Source organism: Notamacropus eugenii, chromosome 5, assembly GCF_028372415.1.
Source record: "Notamacropus eugenii isolate mMacEug1 chromosome 5, mMacEug1.pri_v2, whole genome shotgun sequence".
In the NCBI taxonomy this organism is placed as follows: domain Eukaryota; kingdom Metazoa; phylum Chordata; class Mammalia; order Diprotodontia; family Macropodidae; genus Notamacropus; species Notamacropus eugenii.
In genome coordinates this window covers 191,316,453-191,336,690 of record NC_092876.1, presented here as the reverse complement: position 1 = coordinate 191,336,690, position 20,238 = coordinate 191,316,453, and the positions used below count along the sequence as shown (strand labels likewise).

At 36.6% G+C, this 20,238-nt stretch overlaps 1 protein-coding gene across 3 annotated transcripts in view; it reads right to left on the bottom strand.

The window, feature by feature from the left end:
• Nucleotides 1–20,238, bottom strand: part of SGCG (sarcoglycan gamma) — a 324,273-nt gene that overhangs the window by 105,887 nt on the left and 198,148 nt on the right. For all 3 annotated transcript variants that reach the window (XM_072611724.1, XM_072611723.1, XM_072611722.1), the window contains exon 4: nt 18,962–19,049. In XM_072611724.1, the coding sequence (XP_072467825.1) occupies nt 18,962–19,049 (88 nt within the window). The remainder of the gene's footprint in view (nt 1–18,961; nt 19,050–20,238) is intronic.

Sequence of the window (20,238 nt, the reverse complement as noted above, 5' to 3'; positions counted from 1 at the left end):
ATCTTGTTTTCACTTTTTACAACATTTCTCACATATGATCCCTTCTCTCCACTCAGCCAGCACTCATCAGCACTCTCTTTGTTCAGGCATTCATCACCTTTTACCTAGGTTACTTCAACAACTTGATAATTGGTCTTCCTGCTTCTTCTCATCTCAAGTCTCTGACCACTCTCATCCATGTTCCACACTCCTGTCAAAGTGATTTTCCTTCAGTGTAGTTCTGATCATGAGACTTTCCTTTTCAACCTACTCCAGTGGCTTCTTATTGCCTCTAGAATAGAATGTAAACTGTTCTGTGTAATTTGTAAAGCCCTGCTGCCATGGGCTGTAATCTTTATTTCCAGCTTCATTGTATATCACCCACCTCCATCCCCCATCGTGCATTCTGTGATCCAGACAAACTGGTCTTTTTTTTCTCTGTTCCTTACACAGGTTACTCTTTGCCCATCTCTGAGCCCTGGCCATTTCACATGCCTAGAATGTACTGCCTTTTTACGTCTCCCTCAGATAAATCTCTTCCTTTAACAAGAAGCTGTCATGTCAAACTTTCTTTTAACATGATCTTTCGCATGAAGATTTTTTTCTGATCTGCTCAACTAGCATCCTGCCTTGCAAACTACCTTGTATTCTTGTCTAGATTTATTTGTATTTATCCACTTTAAATTTATGTATATGGACACATGTATGTGTATATATATATGTGCATATATATATGTTTATGTATACACACTTGTCTCTCATTAGAATACAAGCTCCCTGTGAGAAAGGGTTGCTTTATTCTTTGTACTTTTACCCCAGAGTCTACCTCAGTGCCTGACCCATAGCAGATGTCTGATAGATACTTGCTGATTGATGAAAGGCACAATTCATCTCAACCAGCAGGATGAAATTTAATAACGATAAAAGTAAAGTCACTTTTTGGAAATTAAAATAAAGAGATGACTTGGGGGTTAATGATAGATACTTGTTCAAGTATTTGAAGGGCTATCACTAGGAAAAATGATTATCCTTAAGCTATTTGTACCTAGAAGGAAGAAATGGGAAAAATGGGTAGAAGTTGCATAGACCAACATTTAGATCTGATACAGGGGACAATTGTGTAATGGTCACAGCTATCCAAAAGCAGCATGGTCTGTCCTGGGAGAGAGTGGGGTCTTTAAGTAAAGGCTGATTGCTTCAGGGGCAGGTTGTGGATAGGATTCTTATACTGGGATATGGTTGACCAGATGGCCTCTGGGGTAGGTCCCCTTCACCACTGAGATTCACACTTACTAAATCTACAGATGACACAAAACTGGTAGGGATAACTAATATGCTGCATGACAGAATAAGGATTCAAGATTATCTCAACCAGCATGTTGATGTTGACAGGGGTAAAAACAGAGTCACTAGGTGAGGTTACCAAATCAATAGCACAAGTACAGGATGGGAGGAGACCTGGCTTGATAACACTCCATGAACAACACAAGGGTTCATAATATTGACTCTGGTTAATATCAAGCCAATAGTTTAATGTCTTTTTTTTTTCTGAAAAAGCCAGTACAATGTTAGATAGAAATGTCATGTCCAGTACAAAGGAAATGACATACTTTTCTAAACATATAAAGAGAATTATGTTCAGTTCTAAACACCATATTTTAGGAAGGATACTTTCATATTAGTGTTTGTCCAGAGGACAATGATCAGAAAAGTCAGTGGTCTTGAAGTAATACCTAATCCAGAAGGATTGTGAGAATGAGCAGTATTTAGCCTGGAGCAAAGAAAACTCAAGATATAAATGAAAGCCATCTTGCAAAATATGATAGGCATAAGGACTGGGGTGTATGGGACTCCCAGATGAGAAAATTCCTTTTACTAGTTCTTGTTTGAAATTTCTTTGCAACTTACAGTCTTAGAGAGTCATGGTGGAATCAAACTCATCTACAAAAGGGGGACAACTAAACTGTGCATAAGGATCCCTGAGACAGCAAATAAACTTAGAAACCCACATATCAACATTATTTATGTTTTATTGTATTTCTATTTATTTGTTAAATATTCCCCAATTACATTGTATCGTAGCCAGCTGGCAGTGTGTTTGACATCTCTGGGCTAGAGTACTGACATGTTAAGTGACTTTCTCAGAGTCACACAGGAAGTTTATGTCAAAGTCAAGATTTAAACCCAAGTCTTCTTGGCTTTAAGACAAACTCTCTATTCATTATTCCAGGTTATCTTTTACAAAATTTGAAGGGTTTCTAAAAGAGCAGGGGAAGTAGTTATATTGTGTTGCTTCAGAGGACAGGGCCACAACCAATGGAAGGGAGTTACAAAGACACCGATTTTGAAACTGGGTACATAGGAGGAGCTCAATAAATACTGAAGTTATCTCTGTGTGACCTTATTTTGTTAAATTGAAAGGGTTCTTTGGGGACGCTAATTTCGGATTCAAAGTTCTTGTCATGGCAATGAAACAGAACGATCACTGGACTGTTGATCAGGAAAACTAGGTTTTAGGTAAGATTCTAACACTTATTAGCTGTGTGACCTAGAGCAAGTAACTGAACTTCTCTACACTTCAGATGTTTAGAAAAGTTATTTAACCTCTTAAATTCCTCATCTGAAAGAAAACGGAAGTTGGAATAGATCTCTGAGGGAGGATCCCTTCAATTTAAATATCCTATGATTAGCACTTAACACAGTGCCTAGAATATAGTACCTACTCAATAAACATTTATTGATTGTTTACATAAGAAAAAACGTAGACAAGCCATTATTTGGCTAACACAATTCTCAATGTCTGGTTGATTTTGACTTGAGGGTCCAAATTACATTTTTTGAGGGGAAGTGTTGGTTAGACACAACTCATTCCTTACCTAATCTACCTTCTAACCACATACTTGCCTATTCTCTTTCCTTACATTGGCTTTTCTGCCTCTTGTATAGACTTTTCTTCCATGTTAACTCTGAGCTTTCACCTGAAGATTCAAATTTGGAGTATAGGGTTATGTCTCCTCAGAAAAGGATTCAAAATGTAGCAAAGGAAACTGAAGTTAAAATTAAGGGAAAGTGTCCGTGAATTCATTTTATTTAAGAAGCCTGAGTTATTTTTCTAAGTTCACAAAAATGTTTCTTAAATGTATTACTTTAAATTTTAGGAGGCTTGACCCCAAAGTTTGTCTCCATCTATTATTTTTTAATCAAGATCTAATTACAGAATTGTCAGCAGTGAAAAGCTTTAGAAGCAGAGCATTTTCATGTAGGCTATAGAAATATTTCTACAAAGCAACATAAAATAATAGGAGGAGGATAATTTCAAAAATCTGTCAAGGGCTTTGTTAGGAATTTATAAGAATTTCATATCATAATAGAAACAGCTCATCTTTATTTTACACAACAGAATTTATTACTTAAAATATATTTATTCATTGAAATTTCATTGAAATATAAATATTAATTTTTACATTAGAACAAGTTCAAATTCTGTTTTTCCCCAGGTGATAATAAGTTCTTCATCAAAGAACTACTTAATCCCCTCTAAATAATTCAGAGGAATTTGTAATTAATCTGTCTACTTACTATAACATAATGTATCTTTGACTATCATAACCTAACTGAGCATTGATTAAAACTGAATAAATAATCATTTTTTCAGCAGAAACCTTTAAGAAATAAATTTCACTTTTTTATCTTTGAGATAAGAAATACTTTATTGGGTAAAATGGGTTTTTTAATGAAGGCCTTCTGGGACAAATAAAGAAAGAAACGTTAATGATTTTATGATGTTATTAATTAAGTCAAGTTTATGAAACTGGCTTCAGGGGTTTCCTTGTAAAAATACCATCAAACTCTTTCTTATGTACATCAAGCCTCATTAACACTCTTTTCTGCCTGTTACATCTTTAATGGAAAAATGCCACCATTTGAAAACAAAATGCCACAACATTGATTAAAGAAACTCACAAACCTGTTAGAAATGGTCTAGCATCCTACAGCAACCATTTGTAGATGATAAGTGTACTAATTGTCATCTACAAAGGAATTAGTAAATTAATCCAACATTAGTTTTGCCCAAATGACTTTTGTTAATTTTATTAAACTAATGCATACAAAGTGACAGAATGTTGTAGGACAAAGAGTTGGCCTTGGCATTAGGAAGTTGCTGTGTGACCATGAGCAAATCCCTTAACCTCTCAGTGCTCCTGGAAAGTAAGATTGCAAATTACAGAGTAGTGGCTGATATGCACTTAGGGAGGGAATTACCACACAGAGAGTTTCCCAATCAACTAAATCACAGGTCTGGATCCCAAATGCTGTATGTATGTAAACATACACATATGTATACAATAGACCTGTGGAGAAGATGTGGTGTAGTGAAAATACCACTGGGCTTATGTTAAAGAAGAAATGGGTTCTTGACTCCAGTTCTAATAGTAACTAGTTTTGGGATCACTTATTATATGTGGGGTTGGATAAGGAAGTCTTTTAAAGGTTCCTTAAAAAGTTAAAACCTATTGCTCTCCAGCAGGCACTTATAAGAAAATTCAATTCAATTCATTCCAATTCAACCAATCTTTATGAAGGGTACTATATTAGGAGAGATAAAATACAGAAATATAGCATATTTCTTGCCCTTACTGAGCTTCAACTCTAATTCAGAATGGAGGTGGAGGTGTATGTGACACAGTATGATAAAATATAATATATCCTTATGAGAGATGTAAAGTACTATGTGGGATCCACTTGGGACAGAAAAGTGGAATAAAGCCTAAGTGGATTTGGAAGGTTTCCTGGAAGAGTTTAGTTAGTCAGTCAAACAACAAGCACTTATTGGACATATAATATGTGTCAGGTACTGTATTAAACGTTAAGAGTACAAAGAAGTAGAAGTAGGGGAAGAACCAGCCCCTGCTCTCAAGCAGCTCACATTGAGGACACATGCCAACAATTACGTAAATGCAAAATTATATAAAAGTCAAATTGGAGACAATCAGTGGAGAGAAGATGTTAGCATTAAAAGGAACTAATATAGGTTTCTTGTAGAAGGTAGGATTTTAGTTGGAGCTTGAAGAAAACCACAGAGGTCAGGAGGTAGAGATGAGAAGGGAGAGAATTCCAGGCAGAGGGGGCAGCCAGTGAGAAAAAAAAGGAATAGGGAAAGTTTCTTTTACTAGGAATGGCAAGGCTGTTATTATTTGGTTGTCTTTTAGTCATGTAGGATTCTTTGTGACCATATTTGGGGTTTTCTTGGAAAAGATACTGGAGTAGTTTGCTGTGTCCTTCTGTAGCTCATTTTATACATAAGGAACAAATGGGGTTAAAAGTGACTTGCCCAGGGTCACACAACGAGTTAAGTGTCTGAGACGGGATTTGAATTCAGGTCTTCCTGACTCCAGGTGAAGTGCTTTATCCATTGTACCATCTAGCTGCTAAGAGTACCAAAGAGGCCAGTGTGTGTGTGTGTGTGTGTGTGTGTGTGTGTGTGTGTGTGTGTGTGTGTGTGTGTATGTGTGTGTGTGTATCTGTGTGTGTGTGTATAGGAAAGGGATATAAGAAGACTGAAAATGTAAGGGGTGGGGCAAGGTTTTAAAGGGCTCTGACTGATAGATGATTTTATTTTTGATCCTGGAGGTGATAGGGAGCCATTGGAGTTTATTGATTAAGGAGGTGGATGAGGTGATGTGATCAGACCTATGCTTTAGGAAGATCAACTGGACAGCTAAATGGAAGATGGACTGGGATGAGAAGAGAGTTGAGGTAGGGAGATGAAAAGCCTGTTGCAATAGTCCAAGCGTAATGTGATGAGGGTCTAGACCTGAGAGACAGCAGAGTCAGAGGAGATTAACAAGGCATATCTGAGAGATGTTAGGAAGATACAATTGACCAGACTGGGCAATGAATTGAATAAGGAGGGGTGGAGAGAGTGAGGAGCAGAGCATGGCACCTGATAGGTAGCTGGGAAGATGCCTGTGTTCTCCTTAATAATGAGAAAGTTAGAAAGAGTAAAGGGCTTTGGGGGCATGTGAAGAATATGAGTTCAGTTCTGGACATGTTGAGATAATGATGCCTATGGGATATACATTTTGAGATGTTCAAAAGGCAACTGAAGATCAAAGAATGGAAATCAAGAAACAGGTTAGGGTAGATAGACAGATCTAGGAATCATCAACATAAAGGAAGGAAAGAAGGATTTATAAAATGTCAGTCTACTATGTGCCAGGCACTGTGCTAAGTTTTACAAATATTGTTTCATTTAATTCTTACCACAAACCTCAGAAATACATGCTATTATCACCTCCATTAGAGTAAACTGAGGAAACAGAGGTTATGTGATTCACCCAGGGTCACACATCTAACTGTCTGAGGTCAAATTTGAATTCAAGTCTTCCTGACATCCAGTCCAGCACTCCATCTTCTTTGTCACCTGGATGTCACTTAATTTAATCCAAAGGAGCTGATGAGATTACTAAGCAAAATAATATAGAGGGAGAAGAGCACATGGCCAAGGACAGTGCCTTGAGGTCACCCATGGCAAGTAGTCATGATTTGGATGACTTAGGAAAGGATTCAGAAAAAGAGTAGTTAATCATGTAGGAAGAAAACTGAAGAGACAAAAGTATCAAGAAAAGAGGGTGATTAGTGGTGTTAAAGGCTTTAGACAGGTCAATATGGATAAGATTGAGAAAAGGCCATGACATATGGCATTTAAAGGGCAAATAGATTTTCAGGGGTGGAGGAGAAAAAGGTGGGTGGAGTTAGGGCATTTTAGGCTTAAAGAACATTATAAGCAAAAGCAGAGAAACCAGAGTGTTCATCAGGTGTATGAAGGGATGATAAGCAACTCAGTTTGACTCATGCATAGATTATATGGAGAGGAATAGCATTATTTAACAAACATCTGGCCAAATACAATTATTGAGCAGGGCATAATTTCTCACTTTCTGGAAATACATTTTCATGTAACATTTACAACAACACTAAAAATCAATTTCATTCCAGAGCATGGTGTGCTTCTTAATTCATTGCATTATGAAAATTCTATAAGCAGAAAAGGCACTTTTTAAGGGAAACCGTCACAAAAGAGGTTTCATGAGTTATAATAAGGAATCACATATTAAAAAGTCAGGCATGTATTCTAATTCAATTCAATAAATATTAAATTCCTACTGAGTGTCAAGCATTTTCACAGTACCTCAGGTTGAGACATTGTTAAAACCCGCAAACTAAATGGGTTACAAAAGTAGAAGTGTATCGACTCATGAAGACTTGGATGGTTCTTTTCAGTCTTAAATCTTTAATCCTATGACACAGCCAAGTAGGGAATTTTGGCACTTTAAATAAAGCACCCAATTTGGCTCTTTCTACAGTTTGTAGAGTGCTTTATTTAGTCTGTGCAGGCATGGCTATGGTAGAAAGTAGAGAAATTGATGTGAAGAGTCATAAGAAACCCAGAAAATAGCTAGGGGCATTTGTTTCGAAAATCATCATGTTAGGATCGTATATGCATCTAATATGAATTTCAATAAGCTTCCCTCGGAGAATAACAGAATTACTTCATCTAACATTTGGAAAAGAGATTTTATGATTACAAAAGATTTCAAAATTGAGGTTAAAATTATGTGTCCAGGCAAGCACAACTAACAGTTCTAGTGCTGTATTATTATTAAATAATGAATTCCTGCTTTTATTTTTAATCTTTTGACCTAACATTTGGAAACCTCATCCTGGTCACCCCACCCCCCTCACCTTGCAGCTAATTAGAGCAATCTGGATCTTTGCCTTTTAAAAATAAATAGAACTATTAAAACATACTAAATAAGTGGAGAATTCTTAGGAAAATAACACGTATGCTACTTTAAAATAAATGTGAATAAGAGACAAGAGGGAAAAGATGAGAGAGAGAGAGAAAAGTTTTTGCATTACAGTATTCTTTTCCTAATGCAAGAAAACTGCATTAAGAAATTGAGATAATCTATAACAACTCTTTTATGAGTAATATTTAAAACCCATCTATTGTTATAGTTTTCTCTATGCTAAAGGACAAGCAGTGATTAAAGAGTGCTTAGTTAAACCCCCATAGAGCTAACCCATATATTAAGGGGGATGAAAGATGTTCAGATGCTCATGCACACGTGTTCTGAAATAGAAAAGCTCACTTTATGCACCTGGTGACATAATTATCAGTAGCCATAAAGTTTCACTAAAGAGATTTGGTGTAATTGTAGGTACTGGCCCAACTTTGAGTGAAACGTTTGTTCCTCTCTTGGTAGTTATAAATGTCCAGCCTTTTCTAAACAGAGTTGAGAATCATTAGTTCTTGTGGCTAATTCATATTCAGCTAACTAACTGTAGTATAAATTTGAAATAGAATTGTAGAAATTAAACTCTCACTGAAATATAAGGAGCAGCAGACCAGAAGCAGTGACAAACAACATAAAGTTCAGAATTTATTCTCTCATTGTTTTTATAATTCTCAGGAATAGCCCAAAGTTATACCACAATCCATGATTTTGATCATGCTGTATTTTGAAGGCCACCTCTCTAGTATAGCACAGGACAAAGGGGTAGTTATGTGAAGCAGTGGCTACATCTCTGGGCCTGCAGTTAGGAAGACTTGAGTTTGAATCTGGCCTCAGACACTTATTAACTGTGTGATCTTGGACAAGTCATTAAGCCTCTGTTTGCCTCAGTTTCCTCATCTGTAAAATGAGGATAATAGTATCATCTATCTCTTAGGGTTGTGATGAGGATCAAATGTGTGTGTGTGTCTTCATCCTTTGTTGCTGAAGAAGACCATGCCATCAGAGAAATAATGACATGATTTGCACTTGACATTGTTTTGAATGAGGGAAGGCTGTGCAGGTCACCAGTCTCACTTCTCCTCCAGAGCTATCTGAATCCAGTGACCAGATATTCATCAGGATGACTGGAGATGACCCAGGATGAGCCAATTGGGGTTAAGTGACTTGCCCAAGATTACACAGTGAGTGTCAAGTGTCTGAGGTGAGAGCTGAACTCAGATCCTCCTGACTCCTGCACTGGTGCTCTATCCACTGCACCACCTAGCTGCCCTGAGGATCAAATGGGATAATAATTGTATAGTGCTTAGCATAGTATCTGGCACATAGTGGGCTCTATACAAATGTTAGTTACTACTACTACTACTACTACTACGACGACTACGACTACGACTACGACTACGACTACTACTAGTTTTTTTTTAAAGATCAAACAAACAGACTGAGCTCTGTCTCTAAGTAGTTGTATGACCTTGAGTTAATCTCTAAACCTTTTCAAGCCCCACCCCCTTTTTTGTCTCATCTATAAAATGATGGGATTGGATAAGATGATCTCTGAGGCCCATCACAGTTTTAAAAGGATATTATCTAGGCTATAGTAACTTAACCACTCATCTGTCCTCCACTGCTTAAAGTGGACCACTGGCATGGAAAATGGTCAGGGCCACAAGAGTTGCAGGGGTTTCAGAAGAGACTGGAGGGTAGAGTTGGTTGCAGATAACCAAACATAAAGATATTTATGCCCAAAGAACATCAGAGAGAAGTAAACTGAGATTAGGCTTTGCCTCATTTGATCTCCTGATCTAGCATGAACTCTGGTCCTCTCTTCTAGTCAGCCTCTTCTCAGACCTTGAAATGATCCTGAATTTGTTTCTACTTCTGCTCCATACATTATTCTCATATTTCTGGACCATAAGGTTCAGGACCTTCTAGCTCAATGATCCATATTCCTAGTGTCTCTCATCTCTAATCCATCTTTCACAAAGGAACCAAATTTATTTCCTAAAGCACAAATTTGACCATGTCATTTGCCTCCTCATTAACATCCAGTAGATCCCAATTGCCTCCAGGATCAAATATAAATTCTTTTTTTTGACATTTAAAACCTCATGCAGCATGGCCTCAACTTCCCTCCCCAACTTTACTATATATTACTTCCTTCTATGTACACTATAGTCCAGTTAAACTGGGCCTCTTCTTTCTCTGAAAGGCCCTTCATCTCTGATCTGGATGCCATTGTACCAGGTATGCTCTCTCTCCTCACCTCTGTCTTTCAGAATTCCTTGTTTTCTTCAAGGTTCAGTGTCTATATGAGGCCTTTCTTGATTTGGCAGCTGTGTGGCTTAGTAGGGACAGTGCTAGCCTTGGAATTAAGAAGACAGGTTTGAATTTTGCCTTAGGTATTATTAGATAAGAACAAGAATTTCCTAGTTTAGAAGCTGGATACATCTTCATCATCTATTCACAAACTACAGAAGTTTTAATCCTGCTTAGATGGCACCTAAGGGCAGGACAAGGAGAGAACAGAATCTAAATTCTTCTGAAAATGTGGATGTATTAGTCTCCATATTCTTATCTCATTCTGGATGGTTCTTTGTTTTCTATTGAGAATGATTCCTCATGCTGAGGTCAGCTTTTACATTATTGGGGTAAACAGGGTTCCATTTAGTATAGTGATAAGAGTTTTCTGTTTTGCTTTATATTTGGAATTGATTGAAAGATTCTCTTGATCCCTCGAAATGATAAACTTACTTATTAGTGGAATTGTGAGAAATAATCATTCTTTCTTTTTCATGAGACACTTTGTACATGTCAGAAAATCTAACCAAAAGCTTAACTGGTTGGTTTAAGAAAGATGCAGCATTAAAAATTATACTTCCCCAAATACCAATAACAAATCAGATTCTTATCATGCTTAGCATGGCTGAGGCAATAGGGTAGTCTATAATATTAGCTGCCCTTCAAAATCCCTTCCAACAACAAGTTTATGATTTTAGTTGAAGTTTTAGACTCCTATAAAGCTTAAGAGTTAATTATAAATAAAAAAGCAACAATTTTTTGCAAAAAAGCAAGTCAAAATAATTTGTTGAAAAGGGTCATGGAGGGTAGCTGGTTTTATACTGAAAGAGAATATATTTTTATGCAATCTAAGCACTGATACAAAAAAAAATTGGTGCTGATGAACTAATTCTTGTCTTAAATGAAATGTTATTCTTACTAAAATAATAATGATCATTTTGTTGTTGTTCAGTTGCGTCTGACTCTTTGTAACCCCATCAACCATAGTATGAGAGGCCTTTCTATCCTCCACTGTTTCTAGAAGTCTATCCAAGTTCATGTTCATTGCTTCCATGATACCATCCATCCATCATGTCCTTTACCCTCTTCTTTTCCTTTTGCCTTCAATCTTGCCCAACATCAGGGTCTTTTCCAGTGAGCCCCATCTTCTCATTATGTGGTTAAAACATTTAAGTTTTAGCCTCAGTATTTTCCCTTCCAATGGATAGCCTGAATTACTTTCTTTAAGTATTGACTGATTTGATCTCCCTGTTGTTCAAAGGACTTTCAAAATTCTTCTCTAGTATTATGATTCAAAAATATCGATTCTAGCTTTGGCTATATGGACATTTATTGGCAAGGTGAAGTTTCTGCTTTTTAGTATGCTGTCCAGATTTGCCATAGTTTTCCTTCCAAGGAGCAAGAGTCTTTTAATTTCATGGCTGCAGTTGCCATCTGCAGTGATCCTTGAGTCTGAGAATATAAAATCTGATACTACCTCCATTTCTTCTCCCTCTATTTGCCAGAAAGTAATGGGACCAGTTGCCACCATCAAATCAAATTTGAAGTCTATCCAATTTGAGACAGGCTTTCAAAAACTCAAATGGATTGATGATCTCATTCATGTTGATATCACCTCCAACGATGTTGACTGCTGCCCATCCATGCTACCAAGCCCTCTGCAACCACGTTTCTTCTGCCAATATATCAAGCGCTTTCCTTGCTTTCTCCCAGTGTCACAAAAATATGTGAGGACACTGTACAAAATTTGATTACACTCAGTTTTACAAGGAAGAAGGTGAGTACAAAGCTGAATGAGCTTCCTTTATTTGACAGGGGTATTTTTGTAAGAAATGACTATAGATATTTCATGTCTGAATTTCAGCATGACATTTGACAAAGTTTCTCATAATATCCCCATGGGTAAGATGAAAAGATATGGGTTAAACAATATTATAGTAGCTATTTTATGAACAGATCAATGTTAGCTTGAAGGAGGTCTCTCATGGCATGTCTATAGGGCTCTGTCTTCATCTCAGCTTTATTGAATATATTTTATCAGTGACATGGGTGAAAATAATAATGGCATGCTTATCAAATCTGAGGGTGACATAAAGCTGGAAAGGATAATATTAGGTTGGAAATATCTGTATATACTGGAAATATGGGCTTTTTAACAAAATAAATCTGAATAAGAATGAATAAAAGTCTTGTATTTAGGCTTAAAATATCAACTGCAAAAATATGGGATGGGGATGGGGGTGGGAACCAGGCTTGACAGCAGTTCATGTAACTTATGAGATACCATTAAAGGGAAATTAAATAAATCAACAGCATGAAATGGTAACCCTAAAAGCCACATGAATCTTGGATTATATTAATAAAGGTACACTGTCCAGATCATTCACTCAACAAACATTTATCAAAGGCATTAGGTATACAACTATGAGAATAATTATGGAGGGGGCAGTGGTGGTAAGAGAGAGAACAAAGTGTATACTGGTGGGCAGAATAAAAAGTGAAATGAAATGGGACCAAATACAATATCATGATAAAGTACTCCTAGAAAACTTGAGGAGACAAAGATCATTTGTATCTTGGAAGGTCAGGTTAGGTTTCATGGTGGAGGTAGAACCTGACTTGAGCTTTGAAGGATAATCCTGAGTCAGAAGTGAGGAGTGACAGGGACAGCCTGTGTGAGTACATGAAGATGGAAGGTAGTGTGCTGTGTTTGGGAAATGCTGGATTTGGGATATAGTTCGACTGGAATGTACCTAGTTTGGCTGGAATATACCTAGTACATCATGAAAAGAAGCATTATAAAAATTAGGCTTTAAAGGTATACTGGAGCCAAATACCAGGCTAAATAATTTGTATTTTATTCTATTGGCACTGGGGAGTCACTGAAGAGTTGGAGTAGGGGTGTAATATGATAAAACCAAAACTTTAGGAGAGAATTTCTTCACTTGGAGTCTCTGAACTTGTAATTACTTTTGTGAATGTGTTTCAATATAATTGGTTTCCATTGTAAGCCTATATATTTTATCTTATGCATTTAGAAACATTATTCTCTTAAGGGGTCCATAGGCATCACCAGACTGGATGAATTAATTAATTTATAAAATTATGAAATGGGAGCAGGCACACCCTATTCTTTGGGTAACTTTCCAGGAAAGTCTATGATGGCAGTGGGAAACAGGGCTGTAGTCACACTTTAATAGGGCACAACAGGTATAAGGGAAAATGGCACAAAAAGTACAAAGATAATTACCAAAAAAGGAGGGTAGTACAAAGTCAGATGGTGTGGGTTTGGGGGATGGTGTGATGAAGAAGGCAAGCAGCAATGGGGAAGGACACGGGGAGGGGAAGAGGCACAGACAATCACTCACATAACCTTGTCTTAAAGTTGGTAGCACTCAACAGCATGAACCCAAATAGAAAGAGAAGAGGGGTTGGGAGGAAGGAGTTTGAAGTTGCATTTTTATGGGGTTTTGAGGGAACAGATTAACTCTTACCTTGGCCAGCTTGAGGTTAATTCATTAACATATTCATATCCTCTCAAGGTTGTGGGTAAAACTTTAAAGTTAACATACCATGTCATCTCAGAGTTATTTATCAGCACCATTTGGTGATCTGCTGATCTTATTAAGGCTATCTGGAACTCATCTGAAATTTATATATCATAGGACTAAAAGGCTCTGATAGCAAAGCCTTGGTGGCTTCCTCTGATTCAGCATATATTACCAGGATTTGATTTTTTGCTATATCCAATACAAGCTATACATTATGCTCCCTTGATGTTTGGAGATGGTTTGTATGTGACTTCTAGGTTCCCCTTTGCAATATTGCTTCCCGCCATGACACTTTAGACTAGCCACTCATAAACTTACTATATTGACTACAAGGGGTGGGGGTGGTAGTGGTGGTTGTCAGAGGACTAGAACAAGATATTATTTTGATGATATAACAAAAATAACAATTTAACAATGGGTCCATGATACAAAAAAGGTTAGGAACCCCTGTCTTAGAATGATTACTTTAGCAGCTTTAGAGAGGAAGGATTGGAAGGGGCAAGGCTGAAGGGATAAGGACAGTTAGTACTCAAAGTGAGAATTTGAAAAGACCTTAGCTTAAAAGGGTCAAGGTCTCCCGCTGCATCCTGGGGTGTCTCCAGTTGTCCTCATCAATATCTGGCCACTGGACCCACATGGTTTTGGAGGAGAAAGTGAGTCTGGTGACTTTTTCACAACTGCAAATCATGTCATCATCTCCCTGATGTCATGGTCCTCTTCAAGAATGAAGGACGAACCACAACACGAGTTCAGGCAAGAGGAGGTGGGGTCTGAATACCAATGAGGATCATGTGAATTGGAGAGAAAGGGTTGGAAGGGAGAGATATTTTGGAGGCAGAACTGTCAAAACATGGAAACTACCTGGATTTGGGGGTTGTCGCTTTTTCTTCCTTGTTTTTTCCTTAGAACCCTGAGGCAGTGCGGTAGTGCTGGATTTGAGAATCCAGAGAGATGTAGGTTTGAGTCTTGCTTCTAACACTTGCTGTGCAACTGGACAAAATACTCTACCTCTTGGCAGAACAGCTTCCTCATCTATAAAATGGGGACACATACCAATATTATCACAGGGTTTCTGTGAGGATGGAATGCAATCATGTAGGTGAGATGATATTAAGAAAAGTGCTTTGTAATCATTAGAATACCATATAAATAAATGTCAATTATTATTACTGGCACACAGTAGGTATCAGTAAATCCCTCTTTATTTTATACTTTATGCAACAATAATTTTAGGGCTAGAAAGGATCTTAGAGATCATCTATTATAACCCCTTATTTTACAGATGAGAAAACTGAGGACCAGAAACATTATATTGAAATTAAGTTTCTGACAAGTGGTCATTTGAATGCCAATAGGGAAGGGGAACTCTTCCTCCCAAGACAGAGCAGATTTCGTAGATAGTTCTAATTGTGAGAAAGTATTTCCTTACATCTAAGCAGAATTTGTCTTTTGGCAAGCTTCATCTATTGTCCCTGTTTCTAATCACTGGAACCACACAGAAAAAGTCAAATTCCTCTTCCCTGAGAATAGCTATTATTTCCACCTCAAGTCATATTTTCTCCTGGTCAACCATCCTTTTATTGTATGGTGTACTGCAAAGTAGAAAATAGCTCATCATATATTACTAATTTAAATTTTATATATACACACATAGATAATTACTTTGCTTCACCTATCATTCTTTCTTAATGTATAGTTATAGTAACTATTTTCTAATTATATAATAATATTTTTGATAGCTATCAGGGAAGATAAACTAATCTACTGTTGGCATTGTTAAAATATATGCAACAAAAATGACGTGTTAAATTCTACAGCTCAAAGTGCTGTGCACCTTCCTATAAGAAACTCTTAAAAGGATAAGTATGCTACAGGACATTACCTGTATGTGATACATAAAGGCATGATATGATGGATAAAGAGCCATCCTTGGAATTAGCAAGACCTAGGTTCAAGTCCTTCCTTTGATACACACTGGCCGTATTACCCTAGGCAAGTCCCTTATTTGAGGCAACTCTCCTGAAATTACAGAAAATGCTCCACTGAACACTGGTGGAAGGAATTTCCTCACTTGGGAGTTTCCTATACCAAAGAAATCATAGGTCCAGTCCTACAGTAGTCTTTGGAGATTTTCTCTAAAATGTTTATCTAATATTAGAACACTAACACTGGTTTGGAGAATTCCTGATATGTTTTTCACACCTATACAATTATTTCCAGATCTCTTGACCTCATTCTCATATCTCCAGATATCTTTACCTGAATTTCTTAACAGCTCAACAAGTCCACAAACAAAATGACGTCATTTCCTTGCACTCATCTACCGACATTTGTTTCTCCTTATTTATTTCACTGTTTCCCTCAGCGGTTCTGCCTTCATACTGTCTCCCATGTTCAGAATCTTGGAGTTATCTTAGACTCTTCTCTCTTCCTTTGACACTTATTAACCAGAGATAATTGGTCTTCCCATGTTTCTTTCAAACCATCCTCTTCATTATTTCTTACAGCACAGTAATGCTCCATAATATTCATATGCCATAGTTTGTTCAGCCATTCCCCAATTAATAGACACCTCCACTCTCTTAGTTTTCAGTTCTTTGCTTTCTCAAAGAGCTGCTATAAATAGTTTTGTACAAGTGGTTCCTTTCCTGTGTTATCTCCTACATCTATCTTCTCCTTTCTATCACTACCATCACCACCCTAATACGGACTTCCTTAATGGGCACTCCAAGTTTACCAGCTATATATAATAAATGTAATGGGAGAGAATCATTAAAATCTGTAACATCTTCATGATGTATAAGCTCAGGTCACATTTTCCATATAGCCAGGATAGGACTGAGTGGGAAGAAATATCTGCTTTTTCCCTTAGACTGTCTTCGAAATGACCTCAATTTCAGGTTTGCTCTTACTTCATCTTCTCACTAGGTTTCCTGTTCTTCTGGGTTTCACTTTTCAGCACAAAGAAGAGTTAAGTTACATGGCTCAGCTTTTTCACTGAATTTCATACAACCTACATTGTCTAATTAAGAAAGGAAAATAGTTAAGACTTACTGTTTATATGGTATTCCTACCTACCTACCTACTTACCTACCTATCTATCTATCTATCTATCTATCTATCTATCTATCTATCTATCTATCCATCTATCTATCTATCTATCATCTATCTGTCTGTCTGTCTGTCTATCTATCTATATCTATCTATCTGTCTACTATTGATACCTTTAAAAGCCAGTCATTCATGTTTGCTTTTGAATTTTTTTGGGGAGGAGGGAAGGCATTTGACCCCGATTTTTGGTTGATGCTGCACCGCAAATTATGCTAGTTCTTAAAAAATGAAATACACAAGTCAAATATCAAGGTATTCTTTCTACTCCCTTAAGGTGAACATAATCTATTTTCCTAGGATTTCCTAGAGCAGTGAGAAATTAAGTGAATTGTGCAGTCATAGGAGTTGAATCCAAGTCTTCTGGGCTTCAAGGTCAGTTCTCTACTCGCTAGGCCATACTGCCTATCATGCATTCTCTATGGTTGTGTGTATGTGTTTATACACACACGTAAGTATATACAGAATAAACACAAAGAAAATTAATAAAAATAAACACAAAGTAGTTAACTTCAGAGTAGGTTTGGAGGGAGGGCACTAGTAGTTGGGTAGATTAAGAAAGACTTCGGGGAAGCTAGGTTGTGCAGTGAATGGAGCACTGGTCCCAGAGTCAGGAAGACCTGGGTTCAAATCCACCCTCAGACACTTGACACTTACTAGCTGTGTGACTTTGGGCAAGTCATTTAACCCTGATTTTTCATCTCTCCAAAACAACCCCAAACAACCAAACAAAGTCTTCATGAAGAATATGGTACTTGAGTTGCATATTGAAGAAAAATAAGGATTCTATGTAATGAAGATGAGGAGGGAGTACATTTTAGGCATTTCTGGTGACCAAATCCAAAAGACAGAAACAAGAGATGCAATGTCATGTGAAGAATGAGAGAAGACCAACCTGGTTGGATCACAGAGTATGGGATGAAATATAACGAAAATTAAGGTTGGTAAGAGCTTATGAAGGGCTTTAAAATCTAACATGTTTTTTGAATAGCTATAAAAACTACATATAAGTTTTTCTAATATTTTAAAGAAAATAGGGAGGCATAAGACTTTACTGAGTAGAGAAGTGACATAGTCAGATCTGTTCTTAAAGAAAATCACTTTGGCAACGCGGAAGCTATTTTAATAATCAAGGCAAGTGGTAATGAGGGCCCGAACTAAGGTGGAAGTTGTGTAAGTGGATAGAAGGGGTCAGATGAAAGTCATGCTGTAGAGTTAGAAACAATAGTTTTTCAACTTATTGGATATGTGACGCAGGGGAGCATAGGAAATCAGGGATAATGCCCCCTGACTCTACAGAGGTCTTCTAGCTGATTTGTATAGGCTCTTATTAGGGATGATGTGGAGGATTCCTGTTCAGGTGTAGCTTGGGCTAGAGGACCTCTGAGGACCTTTCCATCCTGAGATTCTGTGGGACTGGGTCAGAAAAAACTTAAAAGTATTGGGGACAACATCAGAAATAAAGATAATTAAATGGTGCGAAAACAATATTGAATTTATGCATATTTTGGAAAGATATCTAGTAGATAAACTGACTGCTAGATTAAGTCCAGATATTACTTCCTTTGACTAAAAATCATTATAAAACTTTCTGAGCAAAGTCTAGGTACAATGGAATCTTTACAGAAAATTAGGAAAATCAAAACTGAATAATTCTAGAGTCATTGTGAATACAAAAATTTGACATTGTAAATTTCATAAAAGGAACAATGCATCACTAGGTCTGTTTCCCTAGTTTCCATCGTCCACCCCCCCCCCCAAAAAAAACACCAAAAAAAACCTCTTTTACTTCTGATTTTAAAATTATCAGGGCCAAAATAGACCACCACCAAGTTGCATGTCTGTGTTACTGGTACAGGTCTGACTTGTACTAACATAGCTTTGGTAAGAACAAAAATACAAAGATAAGTTTTACTAATTGATTAATTTCTCCTCTACTAATATTTATTTTGCTATTTTTTTCTTCTTCTGTTCTCTTTCTTCAACTAATGACCCTTGCAATTATTCTTTATTATTGAGCTATGATGTCTTGGAAACTGACATTTAAAAGCCTTTATTACTTTAGTTCTGTACAAATAACTTTGAGCTCTTTCAGAGATGCAGTAAATAAGTAATATTCTTTATATAAAGTTCAAATGTTTGTAAGAATATATATATATATATATATATATATATATATATACATACATATATATATTATTTGTCATGATTAAATATAAGACTTACCAACTTTTAATCTGCCTGTGACCTCTCCTTCAGAATTTCGGGCATTGACAGTCACATTCTGAGTAGATTGTAGAAGTAGAGATGAATCCTAAAACAAAGGTTTACAGAATTAATAAAAGTAGGGAATTTAAAATTTTGACAGAGTGATTTATATACAGAAATCTCTCCATATTCACATTCCTGAAACCTGCTTATGTAGTTTTTGTCAAAACAGAGGTTGAGGAAAGGATAAGATGAATGAACTGCCTCCAAAAATGATAATAATTGTATAGGTCTGTGATGTCTATGAGGGTTTGCAACATTATAAGTTGCAGTTGAATGGCTGCAAGATACAGATCAACACCAAATGCAAGCAAGTTTTGGTGATGCCCTCTTTCATTCTCAAGTATCCTAAAGGTCGAATTTACATGTTTAATGACTGCTCTTGAATATTTTGATAACCTAAAGAATTGAATGCTTTCTCTATAAAATTTCAGTTCCTTTTCTAGAAATTGTGAATGTTTCAAAATGCAAAATTTATATTTGTCATATATTTGTCCTGTGTTTTATGAGGGTGTGTGTTTTTGTGTGTGTAAAGGGGTGACTGAGGTGATTTCTGGTTTTAGAAATTCGCATTGAAATAGGCCCTGAAGTCATTATATGAGCCCTGAAGTATTTCTACAATGTGACATTTCAATCTTGATGGCTCATTTTTTATGATGGCTCACTTGTTTATATGTATCAACAATCAAGTATATTTTTTTTTGGTTTGGTTTATTAAATTCAGGCAATACTGTAGCTCTTGTATAAGAAAGTCACATATTTGCTTAGGGGCCTGTCATATCTGATATTTTATTCTAGAGGGAAAGAGGTAGCAACCTGCTACCCTTGAAAAATCTATCAATTGGTCTGGCGTTATGAAAAGCGTGCTTATGGAGATTTTTCTAATTTTATAACAGCCTAAATAGAACAAATGATTATACACTCCTAACCACAAAATCTCAGGATCTTAGAAAATTATCAGAATGGAATATACCTAACTAGGTGCATGCTATTTTGATAATAAACTTAGTTATCTTAATGCATTAGTGATATGACCAGAATTAGAATCATTAGAGTTGGAAGCTTTTCTCCATAAACCAGAATTATTTATTAGAAGAGTTAATAGAGATATAAGAATTTAGTATAATAAAATTTATTAAAACATTTAAAAAGAAACATTACACAAGGTTATATTTTAATAATGCTTACAGCGTACAAGGTATTATTGAAATACTGTTGGACCTAGGTGGCAATTG